Source organism: Coregonus clupeaformis, chromosome 7 (genome assembly GCF_020615455.1).
Source record: "Coregonus clupeaformis isolate EN_2021a chromosome 7, ASM2061545v1, whole genome shotgun sequence".
Lineage (NCBI taxonomy): Eukaryota > Metazoa > Chordata > Actinopteri > Salmoniformes > Salmonidae > Coregonus > Coregonus clupeaformis.
The window spans coordinates 35,878,504-35,893,932 of NC_059198.1; the positions used below are offsets into that span (position 1 = coordinate 35,878,504).

Genomic DNA, 15,429 nt, shown 5'->3' on the forward strand with positions numbered 1-15,429 from the left:
TGAGTAGGTTTCTGAGGTCCTATTGCCAGGACCGGCAGGAGGAGTGGTTGGGGTATATCCCCTGGGCAGAGATAGCCCAAAACTCACTCCGCCACTCCTCTACTAATCTTACGCCTTTTCAGTGTGTGTTGGGTTATCAGCCAGTCCTGGCACCCTGGCATCAGAGCCAAATCGAAGCTCCTGCGGTGGATGAGTGGTTTCGGCGCTCGGAGGAAACATGGAACGCTGCGCATGTCCATCTGCAGCGGGCTATCAGACGGCAAAAGGCGAGCGCCGATCGCCACCGCAGTGAGGGTCCGGTTTATGCACCGGGAGATCGGGTCTGGCTCTCGACCCGAAACCTGCCCCTTCGCCTGCCCTGCCGGAAGCTGGGTCGGCGGTTTGTGGGGCCATTTAAAGTCCTGAGGAGATTGAACGAGGTATGTTATAGGTTACAACTGCCCATTAATTACCGCATTAACCCCTCGTTCCATGTGTCTCTCCTCAGGCCGGTGGTAGCTGGTCCACTCCAGGAGAATGAGATACGAGAGGCTCCTCCGCCCCCACTAGACATCGAGGGGGCTCCGGCGTACTCAGTCCGTTCCATTGTGGATTCGAGGCGTCGGATGGGGGGTCTGCAGTATCTCGTGGAGTGGGAGGGGTACGGTCCGGAGGAACGGTGCTGGGTCCCTAGGAGGGACATCCTAGATCCCTCCCTGTTGAGGGATTTCCACCGGAGTCATCCGACTCGCCCTGCTCCGCGTCCTCCTGGCCGTCCCCGAGGCCGGGGGGGGTACTGTCACGGATTCAGCCGAGGCTGCTCCTCTTCCTTGCTCGGGCAGGCTTCGGCGTTCGTCGTCCCCGGAGTACTAGCTGCTGCCGATCGATGTTTCAGTGTTTGTCTAGTTTAGTCTTTATTGTTTACACCTGTTCCCCATTATGTTTGATTGTATTCCCTATATTTACCCCTGTCTCTCATTTGGAATTTGTGTGTTATTGTTCCTTGTTACGTGTGTCGTTGGTGAGCAGGTTAGTTCCTCCCTGTGTGGAGGTATTCTGTGTTGTGTTCTTTACTTCGTTTAGTAAATTACGTTTCTTAGAGTTTCTGCGTCCTGCGCCTGACCTCTTCCACCGCATTACACTGACATTCGTGACATCTATATTGCGGTGGATAGAGGAAGGGATTTCAGTCTTTCCAGCCTATATTGCGGTGGATAGAGGAAGGGATTTCAGTCTTTCCAGCCTACATTGCAGTGGATAGAGGAAGGGATTTCAGTCTTTCCAGCCTATATTGCGGTGGATAGAGGAAGGGATTTCAGTCTTTCCAGCCTATATTGCAGTGGATAGAGGAAGGGATTTCAGTCTTTCCAGCCTATATTGCAGTGGATAGAGGAAGGGATTCCAGTCTTTCCAGAGATAGAAGAGAGGGCTGTGGTTGGCTACACTCCGGCTGTTTCACAAATATCTAATAAGGAGACAAAAAGAGAATTGTCCCTCTTTCCCCTGCTGCGGTCTCAGTGATTTTCAAAAGTGGTGATAGGAGTGAGTGAACAGTGGAGGATCTGTACTGTGAACATTTTGAAGTGGATAATTTTGCTTCTGTTTTCTGGAGAATATATTTTCGCGTGTGTGTGACTCACTTCACCTGTTCTGTCTGAAACCCACTGCTCTGATTGGCTTCAAATCACCCCGTCAAGCTTCTCTCTCTTCCTCCTCTCTTTCCCCACCCCCCTTTAGCTCCCTCTTGGACTCACACATTTGTTCTCTCTCTCTCTCTCTCTCTCTCTCTCTCTCTCTCTCTCTCTCTCTCTCTCTCTCTCTCTCTCTCTCTCTCTCTCTCTCTCTCTCTCTCTCTCGCTCTCTCTCTCTCTCTAATTCTTTATTTCTTTCTTTATTTCTCGCTCTCTCTCTCACTCTCTCTTTCTCTCCCCACATACACATTTGCTTACACCTGTAATCAAATAGTCCTCATCCTCTCTCTCTCTGCCCCTGCTCCCACGCCCATGGTTTATGTGGAAGAGTCATTGGCAGGCAGACAGACAGACACACTGGCACCACAGTGTGTTAGTACTGCTAGCCTGGCACCACACTGAAGAGGCAGGCTGACACAGAGAGTGGCACAAACCAGTGACCACACAGCAACACCCTCCAGATTGAATCCAGCCACAGCTAGACCGGACCAGTGACCACTGGAGGGGGTTCACACATATACTGTCTTTGATATAAAAATGGACACACCTGCACCATAGAACACCTGCAGCATAGAACACCTGCAGTATAGAACACCTGCAGTATAGAACACCTGCACCATAGAACACCTGCACCATAGAACACCTGCAGTATAGAACACATGCAGTATAGAACACCTGCACCATAGAACACTTGCAGCATAGAACACCTGTATCATAGAACACCTGCAGTATAGAACACCTGCAGTATAGAATACCTGCAGTATAGAACACCTGCAGTGTAGAACACCTGCAGTATAGAACACCTGCAGTATAGAACACCTGCAGTGTAGAACACCTGCACCATAGAACACCTGCAGAATAGAACACCTGCACCATAGAACACCTGCAGTATAGAACACCTGCAGTATAGAACACCTGCAGTATAGAACACTTGCACCATAGAACACCTGCAGTATAGAACACCTGCACCATAGAACACCTGCAGTATAGAACACCTGCAGTATAGAACACCTGCAGTATAGAACACCTGCACCATAGAACACCTGCAGTATAGAACACCTGCAGTATAGAACACCTGCACCATAGAACACTTGCAGTATAGAACACCTGCAGTATAGAACACCTGCACCATAGAACACCTGCAGTATAGAACACCTGCAGTATAGAACACCTGCAGTATATAGAACACCTGCAGTATAGAACACCTGCAGTATAGAACACTTGCAGCATAGAACACCTGCAGTATAGAACACCTGCAGTATAGAACACCTGCAGTATAGAACACCTGCACCATAGAACACCTGCAGTATAGAACACCTGCAGTATAGAACACCTGCACCATAGAACACCTGCAGTATAGAACACCTGCAGTATAGAACACCTGCAGTATAGAACACCTGCAGTATAGAACACCTGCAGTATAGAACACCTGCACCATAGAACACCTGCAGTATAGAACACCTGCACCATAGAACACCTGCAGTATAGAACACCTGCACCATAGAACACCTGCAGTATAGAACACCTGCAGTATAGAACACCTGCAGTATAGAACACCTGCAGTATAGAACACCTGCACCATAGAACACCTGCAGTATAGAACACCTGCAGTATAGAACACCTGCAGTATAGAACACCTGCAGTATAGAACACCTGCACCATAGAACACCTGCAGTATAGAACACCTGCAGTATAGAACACCTGCAGTATAGAACACCTGCAGTATAGAACACCTGCACCATAGAACACCTGCAGTATAGAACACCTGCAGTATAGAACACCTGCACCATAGAACACCTGCAGTATAGAACACCTGCAGTATAGAACACCTGCACCATAGAACACCTGCACCATAGAACACCTGCAGTATAGAACACCTGCAGTATAGAACACCTGCACCATAGAACACCTGCAGTATAGAACACCTGCAGTATAGAACACCTGCAGTATATAGAACACCTGCAGTATAGAACACCTGCAGTATAGAACACCTGCAGTATAGAACACTTGCACCATAGAACACCTGCAGTATAGAACACCTGCAGTATAGAACACCTGCACCATAGAACACCTGCAGTATAGAACACCTGCAGTATAGAACACCTGCAGTATATAGAACACCTGCAGTATAGAACACCTGCAGTATAGAACACCTGCAGTATAGAACACCTGCAGTATAGAACACTTGCACCATAGAACACCTGCAGTATAGAACACCTGCACCATAGAACACCTGCACCATAGAACACCTGCAGTATAGAACACCTGCAGTATAGAACACCTGCAGTATAGAACACCTGCAGTATAGAACACCTGCACCATAGAACACTTGCAGCATAGAACACCTGCACCATAGAACACCTGCAGTATAGAACACCTGCAGTATAGAACACCTGCAGTATAGAACACCTGCAGTATATAGAACACCTGCAGTATAGAACACCTGCAGTATATAGAACACCTGCAGTATAGAACACCTGCAGTATAGAACACCTGCAGTATAGAACACCTGCAGTATATAGAACACCTGCAGTATAGAACACCTGCAGTATAGAACACCTGCAGTATAGAACACCTGCAGTATAGAACACCTGCACCATAGAACACCTGCAGTATAGAACACCTGCAGTATAGAACACCTGCAGCATAGAACACCTGCAGTATAGAACACCTGCAGTATATAGAACACCTGCAGTATAAAACACCTGCAGTATAGAACACCTGCAGTATATAACACCTGCAGTATAGAACAGCTGCACCATAGAACACCTGCACCATAGAACACCTGCAGTATAGAACACCTGCAATATAGAACACCTGCAGTATAGAACACCTGCAGTATAGAACACCTGCAGTATATAGAACACCTGCAGTATAGAACACCTGCAGTATAGAACACCTGCAGTATAGAACACCTGCAGTATAGAACACCTGCAGTATAGAACACCTGCACCATAGAACACCTGCAGTATAGAACACCTGCAGTATAGAACACCTGCAGTATAGAACACCTGCACCATAGAACACCTGCAGTATAGAACACCTGCACCATAGAACATAACAGGTGATTTGCAATTCATTAATTCAGTTTCAGTTCATCTCAAGAGTTGCTTGCCCCCAACCCTGTGTACTGTAATTGCTTTGCTTTGGCCTATTAGATTGGATAGTCTAGAGAGTACTTGACCTCATGAAATATTGACAGTTGTCCACTTCCTCTCTGGTCAGCAACATCCAATCAGCAGTCCTCTGTACTGAACGGTGTCCTCATCTTAACTCCTAGACTAGCTGACTCCTATCCATATTAAGGACCATTGTCAGTGAACAACACCACACAGTATCCATTTACATCCCTATTTCCACAGATATCCAATAACAGGAAGTCTGAAGTAATGTTGATAATTCATTTGAATTAAGGAAGAGGGGAGTTTTTCCTGAGGTTGTTTGGTTGTGCAGAGAAATACGTTAAAAATGTATGGCTGTACAGTACAACAAAGCAAACACTGGGAACTGTTGTTGTGAACAAATGTTTTCAACAGACACAGACACTCTCAGATTTGATAAAGAGAAATGAGACCAACACCTTCTATGCTTCATGTTGGGGCGAAACAAGACAGACTCTTGCAATACCCATGTTATTATTATAGTGTCATGCATCTTCAGGGTGCCCAGCCCAAATAAGACACTGTATTTGTTGTATCCAAATAAAATGATCATACTTGCATCACAGGAGGCTGCTGAGGGGAGGACGGCTCATAATAATGTCCGGAACGGAGCAAATGGAATGGCATCAAAAACCTGGAAACCATGTATTTGATGTATTTAATACCACTCCAGCCATTACCACAAGCCCGTCCTCCCCAATTAAGGTGCTAACAACCTCCTGTGATACACATTTGCACTCCTACTGAAATGAAAAATTATTGAAACCCAAAACAAATACCTTTTAATTATACAACTCATCTTGTCTCGTCTTCCAAGCTTTGGAAATAAAATTTGCATTCAAGGAACCGTTGTTTTCTGAAGACATTCAAGTCTTTCTTCATCACTACTCCAGAACAGTTCTGGTTTCTGTCGTTGCATTTTTTCTAACAAGGTTACTCTTAAATCATCATAAAAGGAAAAAAAAGTGTAGTTCATTCTCTCCACTAAATCACAGACAGTACATAGACACTCTTCATCTATGGCATTGAACCTACCTACTTAAATTGCCAGAGGCAGTATCCCAGTTCTCAACTGGGCACACAAGGATCTTTGATTTCTTGTTAGGTGACAGGTGACGTATGTTTCTGGATTTTTGATCTGGTTAGAAGTTCTGTGTTTTGGTTTTAGCCATATGTCAGTTGCCCATTTTTCCTTGGAGGTAAGGGTTAACTGGTGTTTGATCACGTTGACATTTCATTGTAACTGGTATCTAAATATGTTTTCTAGCTCAGCTAACTTAAATATGTCATTGAGTTCCTTTGTCCAGGGGTAATTGTGTGTTTTTTATATCCCAGTTGAAATAGTGTTTTGTTGTTCTGTCCTCTGACATATTGGTAAGACTGCTCCGTAACCATTTAACCCTCTGTCTTATTTCACCGGGCTCCCATCCCATGTCTCTTTGAATAGCAATGCTGGGGGCAAGCTTATGCACTCCAAGGAAACATCTTCTTGCTCTGTTTTGACTAGAGTTAGCTGTTTTGTAGAATGAAACAATGTATGTAGTACCACTGGAGACTACTGAGAGGGGAGGAAGGCTCATAACAATGGCTGGAAAGGAACAAATGGAATTGCATCAAAACACATAGAAACCGTGTGTTTTATGTATTTGATACCATTCCACTGATACCGCTCCAGCCATTACCACGAGCCCATCTTCCCCCAACCTCCTGTGGTATGTACTGGTATGGACGTTGGGATGTAGTCAGAGAGACGGCCCTCTTCCTCACCGCGGTCTTCTGCTGTTTCCAGGTACTAGCCTGACGATGACCCTGATGACCCGAGCACAGACCTTCCCCAGCTTCCTCTCTGAACAGACAGAAGAAGAGCAGTCCTCACAGCACCAGGAAGAGGCACTGTCCCCCTCCGGTGGCTATGGCTCACACTGCAGCCAGGTGACGCTCCAATGACAAGCACCTTCAGAACAGGCCAAAAACTGGACATTCCAACACTTTAGAAAGGCTGTAGAAATATGTATAGGAAAATGTATAAAATATAATTTTATGTTAATACATTATGATGATAGTGTTAATTGTAGACAGGTACATATATATATATATATATACTTATGAAAGGATTATTGCGGGACACCTTGCTGGGTCCCGTTCATTAAGGAGATCTGTTCTACCTTTCTGTAATATTTTTGGCCGTTTCAGTCTGTTCACCTGCAACAAGCACCACATCCCTCCATTTGAAAATGGTCTGCTTGTTCACGAGTACAGGTCTGTACATACTGTACGTGTAGATCTATAAAGCATCCCAACTTCAAAAGGCATGAACAAATCCATACAATGAAAATATGAGCAAATCTGAGTAGCACTTACAGGCCTACAGGCTTAGACTATCTAACTCCGACCGTTGTTAACAAGCAGTTTGTTTGGCTTCTGTGTGGAGCCCTCAGAACTGTTCTGACTACTGATGTTTTCCGGAACTCGCGCCCTGTCCTCCAGCCACAGAATGAAGTGCCTTGTGACGCATGCAAACTGAAGTGTGACACCACTGCACCAGACACCCACAGGCCTCTGTCTCTGGGTCCGTGTCTGTCAATGTTAGCCATGATTACGGTACGTACATCTCTGGAGCAAGACCTTCTGAAAATAGTCTTGTCAATTTGTATTAAAATGTTTTGTCTTGTCATTATCTGAGAAATGATCAAGTTTCCACCAATTCACTGTTTCCAAGAACACAAAGTCAACGTTCACAAGAAAAGACAATGCATTTATTGAGGTACGCAGATGAGCATATTAGTCAAAACACTGTTTATCCTATTGAGTCACTTGAGTGAATTATTTTGTCAAAGTTTGATTATTTATTTTCATAGCGGTAGATTTGTTTATATGGAATCCCAGAAACGTCCAAGAAACAGTATAAAATAATAACCATGAATATCATGTATTTAGATCACAGAATTAGCTGTTTGTTTAGTTCTACCTAACACATATGTTAATATATTTAACCTCAACGTGGGTTGGATGATCAAAGAAAGTGCCCTTCTACGAAAGGTTCTCATGATCTATTTGTTACGATGATAACTGTGTGAAACTCACTACTGTACAGCAAACTATTTTACACAACTGTAAAGGGAGGAAAATGTTCCAGTTAGTTTGGCGTATTTATACGGCTGTGGTAAGGAGAGAAAGTAGTTCCAGGTTGTTCTGTGATGTTCATCATTTACTGTTTTCCACGTTGCATTTCCTTCTCCTGTTGTTTATGTCAGCCATTTTGTTTGAATATAATAGAGGAATAGACAGGAGGTATTCCGTCCGGCACGACACTACACACTGTTCCTACCACCACAATGTTAGTTTGATGTTTATGTCTAAATAATCACACGCTACATGCATTTGTGTTTTCTTTTTACTTTGTCGTAATATTTGTTAAAAGCACTTTTAATACATTGAGTGTATGATTACTTTGTCCGCTCACTAAACGTATATACTGTGTGTAATATGTTTTTATTTTGATGAGGTAAGAGAATAAATTGAATGTACATGCTGTCAAAGTATAACGTTTTATTTTTTTATATTTTGCATCTTCTTTGTTCTACCGATTTACCCAACATGCAACAGGTCTAAATGCAGTTGCAATAGGCTACCTGATAAACGATTAGTGAAAAAGTAACTAGGGCAGAGATTCAATCAAAGGCGCATTGCAATGTGCTTTAAAAGTCAATTTTGCAGACATTCACGGAGAACGCATTCATGGCAAGCGCTGCGGATGTCGGCTAAGCGTAAATTACCTTTAAAAAGTCAAGTGCAATGCGCTTGTCTACAACACACCTTTGATTTAAACCCGGCCAAACACTCCTAGAAAATACCAATTGATGTCACAGTAGAGTTGGTTTTACTTAGTTCACATGAGGTCATTAAAGTCACAGAGAAACAGACGGTATCAGCACCTATTGTACAGATGTAGGCTTAACACATTGACAAGAATAAAACCCTGTATTCCCAATACACATTGTCCATTATTCTTCATTCTTTCTCTTCCTCTTCTTGCTGAGAGCCCAAGACATCTTTCATTCCCAAGACCTCCATTTTATTCTTAGCTATGAATAGAATTGCATTTTGTCCAACACATTCAGAATAATTTCTAATCACAGCATTCACATACACTGAGTGTACATAACATTAAGAACACCTTCCTAATATTGAGTTGCACCCCCTCAATTTATCGGGGCATGGACTCTACAAGGTGGCGAAAGCGTTCAACAGGGATGCTGGCCCATGTTGATTCCAAAGCTTTCCACAGTTGTGTCAAGTTGGCTGGATGTCCTTTGGGTGGTGGACCATTCTTGATACCCATGGGAAACTGTTGAGTGTGAAAAAAACAGCAACGTTGCAGTTCTTGACACAAACCTGTGAGCCTGGCACCTACTACCATACCCCGTTCAAAGGCACTTACATTTTTTGTCTTGCTAATTCACCCTCTGAATGGCACACATGCACAATCCATGTCTCAATTGTCTCAAGGCTTAAATATCCTTCTTTAACCTGTCTCCTCCCCTTCATGTACGCTGATATATGTGGATTTAACAGGTGACATCAATAAGGCATCATAGCTTTCACATGGATTCACCTGGTCAGTCTGTCATTGAAAGAGCAGGTGTTCTTAATGTTTTGAATACTCAGTGTAGGTTCTACAGTTAGAATGAGAATAAATATTTGATCTATGGCTTAGATGCAGAAAACATACAATGTTTCAATTGATTATCATAATTTTGCGTCAGAGAAATTCCATGATAACATTCCATGACTTCCATGAGAACCCACAGGACTCAATCTGCATAATAACAACCAGGAAATACAGCATTCCCTGAGGATGACACGGCATGATTGCTTTGTTCGTTGTCACACGATTGAGTTAGAGACGACTGTGAGGATTGGAATAGAGAATGTGATAGTTTATAATGGTGAACGCTTTTAATGACAGTTTGCTTGTATGATGTTATATCACTTCTGCATGTGAAGCCTTCAACAATACTGTACATATTGATGGTATTCATGCAATACGTGCTACATGTTGATTATTGGCAGAACTGTATCTAAACAAACCTTCAATGTTTCAAGGGATTACATTGTAATTGAGTTGCATAGTTTTTGAGTACAACCATATATTAACAGAGGTCAGACAGGGGTCTGTAACAGAGGTCAGAGGTCAGACAGGGGTCTGTAACACAGCACCGAGGTCAGAGGTCAGACAGGGGTCTGTGACAGGGGTCTGTAACAGAGCTCTGAGGTCAGAGGTCAGACAGTGGTCTGTGACAGGGGTCTGTAACAGAGCTCTGAGGTCAGAGGTCAGACAGGGGTCTGTGACAGAGCTCTGAGGTCAGAGGTCAGACAGGGGTCTGTGACACAGCTCTGCTCCCTATCTCTTCCTCTTAGTGTGTGAATGTATGGTGTGTATGTTGGCGTACACTGGCCCATCTCCGCTCTGATTGGTCTCCTTCCTCATCCTGTCATACACAGGCACGTTCTGAGAGTTGTTGCAGGACTACAAAGACATTAGAAATCAGAGATGATATATATTAGAGATATGTTAGAGATGTGTTAGAGATGTGCCACATTTATGGAAAAGCTCTGATACATGGAAACAAGAGGATACTCTATGATGGGCCTAATACTATTATGTTAATATCCAGTATCCACATGATTAGGAAATGACGAGAGATGATGTTGTATTTTTACCTGTCTCTGAGCTCTTTGCAATTTGATCCTGTACTCCTCTCTCCTCTTCTTCTTTCTGAAGAGACAGACATAGACAGAGAGTAAGACAGAGTCAGAGAGAGAGACTGAGAAACAGAGAGAGAGACAGAGTTAGAGCGAGAGAGAGAGAGACACAGTCAAAGAGAGAGAGAGAGAGAGGCACAGAGAGTCAGAGAGAGAGAGACAGATAGACAGAGAAACACACGCAGGCACGCACACACACATACACACACACACACACACACACACACACACACACACACACACACACACACACACACACACACACACACACACACACACACACACACACACACACACACTATCCTATAGCACAGTACAGTACCTACACTTTAACAGCAAAATGAAAGTGCACGGTAGCCTGCCATTCAGACATGGTGCGGGGGAAGGGAGGGATGGAAGGAAGAAACCCTAACAAATGAATACCCACAGTACTCCCAGTAGCCTATTTACCTTTAACTGGGATGACTAATGCATGGTCTGGGAGAGGTATTTTACTAGTAAGAATATGTGGAACTTTTATATTTATCACATACAGATCACATATCCAAATAATGCTTGACTGTGAAAAGGCAATATGTAGAAAGGGGCCTTCCTCAATTAATGTATTCATCTATGTGAGTTCACTGAATATTTTTTTAAAAAGTTTACCAAGACTAAACTAGAGTAAAAATAGCTGTAGATTGACCCTGCATGAAGAAAGAGTAGGGGAAGTCAATGCTTACCTCTGCCAAACGACCAGTATTAGAATGACAGAGAGCAGGACTAAGAGGCCACCAACATAGATGTAAATCAGATTCTCAGACAGGCTGAAATCAACTGAGAAAGGAGGGAGAAAAGAGAGAACAGAGGGAGGAGAGAGAGAACGGAGGGAGGAGAGAGAGAATGGAGGGAGAAAAGAGAGAACGGTGGGTGAAAAGGGAGAACGGAGGGAGGAGAGAGAGAACGGAGGGTGATAAGAGAGAACGGAGGGAGAAAAGAGAGAACAGAGGGAGAAAAGAGAGAACGGAGGGAGAAAAGGTAGAACGGAGGGAGAAAAGAGAGAACGGAGGGAGAAAAGAGAGAACGGAGGGAGAAAAGGTAGAACGGAGGGTGAAAAGAGAGAACGGAGGGAGAAAAGAGAGAACGGAGGGTGAAAAGAGAGAACGGAGGGAGAAAAGAGAGAACGGAGGGTGAAAAGAGAGAACGGAGGGAGAAAATGGAGGACGGAGGGAGAAAAGAGAGAACGGAGAGTGAAAAGAGAGAACGGAGGGAGACAAGAGAGAACGGAGGGAGAAAAGGTAGAACGGATGGAGAAAAGAGAGAACGGAGGGTGAAAAGAGAGAACGGAGGGTGAAAATGGAGGACGGAGGGAGAAAAGAGAGAATAATGGGAGAAAAGAGTACATTAGATACTTGTATCTAAACCTATGTTTCCAAAATGGTGAGTCACAGGTAATTCCTTTTGTCAATTTGGTGGGTTACAAGAAAACTCCAAACACGTTAGTTGGTCATTACACAAAATACGTTTGCTAACCTCTGATGTAAACCACATCCCCCTCTCCCCACACACGCAGAGAATATAGAATATAAATAGTTCTGTTTTGCACACAAACAGCCTGCACCACATCCTGTGCCACTGTCCCTCTCACCGTGTGTACCATCAAAGTCTAGATCATCATCACCATGGAAACTAAGTCTGCTTTCATAGGGGACTGTTCTACCCAGGCTTTCAAGGTCACAATGTTACTGCACAACTAAATGCATGTTTTCACTGTATTAGTAACTAAGTACAATGTCATATGTCTAACTGGCCGGATCATGTTTGAATTCTGACCTCTCACCTGGGCTAGGTTCTGGTTCTCTGGTGTGTATGTCAGTTTCTTCTTGATCTGTGAACAGACTAAACAAAGTTAGAGAAAATACAGTTGAAATAATAATGACATAGTAATAACATGTTGAGTGTCAAGAAAAGACCCACCATTAACAATCAAAGCATTGGTTACGAGCTAGTCACAAACTACATTAGATTATTTCAAGTGAAAACAACATATTCTAAATGAAAATAGATAAGAAGTCCTGTACAGTACCAGCGTCCTCCACCAATATATCTCTGGCCCAGGATCCACTGGGGAAGCTTTGAACAGAGCATTGGTAGAGCCCAGCGTCCTCTTGGGTGACGTTAGTGATGGTGATACTGCTGTCCATGGGTGTGGTCTTCAGGAACTTGATCCTGTTCTGGTATGGCTGGGAGATGGACACTCCGTACACAGGGTGGTACACGCCTACAGGAACCTTCTCTAACCGGATCAGTTTGGTCCAGGAGACCATGCTGAGGTTCCCGTCCCATGGACACACACACCCTAGAACCATCCCCTCCTCCAGCTTCACCGTGGTGACACCATTTGTCTGCAGCACAGAACCTGGACAGGTTGGAGGACATGTTTTTATACGTGTACAGTGTTATATTGATCAAATTTTACCTGGTCAGTTCCTCAGGAATATGAGTCATTCCCAATAAACTTCATTTTGTGACCTAAGATTATATCCATCTTAGTTTTAACTCTGTCATCAAATTAATATGGAGTTTAAGCACTTAGTACATAGTTAACCACTGGAATTATGACATGGAGAATATGCTTAGTGCAGAATGAAAAGCACTTAAGAAAAGCCCCCATCATGGAGTTCTGAGTCAGATGCTTGAAGAGCCCCCATCATGGAGTTCTGAGTCAGAGGCTCGAAGAGCCCCCATCATGGAGTTCTGAGTCAGAGGCTCGAAGAGCCCCCATCATGGAGTTCTGAGTCAGATGCTCGAAGAGCCCCCATCATGGAGTTCTGAGTCAGAGGCTCGAAGAGCCCCCATCATGGAGTTCTGAGTCAGAGGCTCGAAGAGCCCCCATCATGGAGTTCTGAGTCAGATGCTCGAAGAGCCCCCATCATGGAGTTCTGAGTCAGATGCTCGAAGAGCCCCCATCATGGAGTTCTGAGTCAGATGCTCGAAGAGCCCCCATCATGGAGTTCTGAGTCAGATGCTTGAAGAGTCCCCATCATGGAGTTCTGAGTCAGATGCTTGAAGAGCCCCCATCATGGAGTTCTGAGTCAGATGCTTGAAGAGCCCCCATCATGGAGTTCTCAGTCAGATGCTTGAAGAGCCCCCATCATGGAGTTCTGAGTCAGAGGCTTGAAGAGCCCCCATCATGGAGTTCTGAGTCAGAGGCTTGAAGAGCCCCCATCATGGAGTTCTGAGTCAGATGCTTGAAGAGCCCCCATCATGGAGTTCTGAGTCAGATGCTTGAAGAGTCCCCATCATGGAGTTCTGAGTCAGAGGCTCGAAGAGCCCCCATCACGGAGTTCTGAGTCAGATGTTCCAGTTGAAGATGAAGCAGTCATCACATACATTTCCCTCTTTTGAGTTTCTCCCCTGGGTATCACTAATTAGGATAATATGAGCCCACACGCAAATCAACAGAAATGACAATAGCTGATGATCAAACAGGTTGGTCTTCAATCAGACCTCCATCTAGACAACCAATCAAAAACAACAATCCCCTAGAGAGGTAGCTATGCTGACAGGTTTAGAAGAAGTGTGTCTTCTTGCAGTATTAGTCCTGTCCTGTTAGAATAAAAAGGGAATGTTGCCCACAGCCCATCTAAAGACTAACTCATTAACAGTCTGTGTCTGAGGTGTTTTGAGTCTTCTAATTAACAGTTGAAGAAATATGATGAGATAGTTGGTGTTCTCGTTCATTCGGGTCCCCCCTGGGTGCACGTTTTGGTTTTTGCCCTAGCACTACACAGCTGATTCAAATAACCAACTCATCATCAAGCTTTGATTATTTGTATCAGCTATGCAGTGCTAAGGCAAAAAACAAAACGTGCAACCAGTTTGGGAAACCTGTGTCTGGTTGTTATGGAAACGGTCAGTGATAATAAAGGCAATGATAAGTCAGAGAGAAACAGCGTTTAAAGTTGTAATCTAAAAAATAAAAAAATAAAAATGTAATCTAATATCTAGCAGTCTTCAAGTTTGGGTTACAAGTTTATCAACTTTCAAAGCAGAATTACTTTCTCATTGTTCCTCAACTGTAGTGCATGACAAACAATTTTCTAGCTCTGAGTCTTTACTTTTATCCAACGTAAACAACACAATTTCAAATGTTGCTACATAAGACCGAATCGAGCTGGTCGGTCACAATTCAGTAAACACTAAAACACAACTGGGTGAATATTTCAGTAATAACGATCCACGTTAAGAGGCTTTTAACAGCAGTAAATTAAAAATTTTCTGAAGACCCCCCATAAATGTAAGACAACTAATAGCCTGCCTAAAATTGACTTCTACCTAAACCAACCACTTTCAAGTCCTCTTCTTTATAATCCATTATGTACAAGTATGCAAACAAGTTCTATATCCCTGATCAACATTTCTTGTTAAAATAACTGTACCCGTGAGACTGAAGACAAGGATGAGTACCGTGGCGTACCAGTGGTCCTTTTGTACAGCCTCCATCTTGGCCCTCTGCTGCACAAAGAAAGCTGCATTGGTGAGATGAGAGGCACCAGGGCTGCACTTCCTGCTAGCTGGAATCTCTCGCTACAGAGAAAAAAGAAAAAGAAAAAAAAAGTCCCAAATTGCACCTTAGGGCTCTGGTCAAAAAGTAGTGCATGACACAGGGAATAGGGTGCCATTTGGGATGCAGACATCCACTTCAGTCCCTGGGAAGGGGCCATGGGGGACACACTTTATGTTAACCCATGGTTCGCTCATTCTACACAGATGGACACTTTATGTTAACCCATGGTTCGCTCATTCTACACAGATGGACACTTTATGTTAACCCATGGTTCGCTCATTCT

General features: G+C 43.8%; 2 protein-coding genes across 4 annotated transcripts in view; one reads left to right on the forward strand and one right to left on the reverse strand.

Annotated features, from left to right (window-relative positions):
• The window catches only part of LOC121569351 (docking protein 6-like), a 104,832-nt gene extending 96,010 nt beyond the window's left edge, over positions 1-8,822 (forward strand). For 2 of the 3 annotated variants that reach the window (XM_041880237.1, XM_041880238.1), the window contains one exon: positions 6,621-8,822. In XM_041880237.1, the coding sequence (XP_041736171.1) occupies positions 6,621-6,778 (158 nt within the window). In that variant the 3' untranslated portion in view covers positions 6,779-8,822. The remainder of the gene's footprint in view (positions 1-6,620) is intronic. The other variant, XM_041880239.1, reaches the window with a different exon arrangement.
• A 608-nt stretch (positions 8,823-9,430) lies between these two features.
• LOC121570494 (CD226 antigen-like) lies at positions 9,431-15,094 on the reverse strand. Its single transcript, XM_041881954.1, has 6 exons — positions 15,019-15,094; positions 12,663-12,995; positions 12,417-12,464; positions 11,320-11,413; positions 10,556-10,610; positions 9,431-10,361 (listed from the first exon to the last, which is right to left on the reverse strand). The coding sequence occupies exons 1-6, from the start codon at positions 15,080-15,082 to the stop codon at positions 10,236-10,238; spliced, it is 720 nt and encodes a 239-aa protein (XP_041737888.1). The 5' UTR covers positions 15,083-15,094; the 3' UTR covers positions 9,431-10,235.
• Positions 15,095-15,429: the final 335 nt, after the last annotated feature.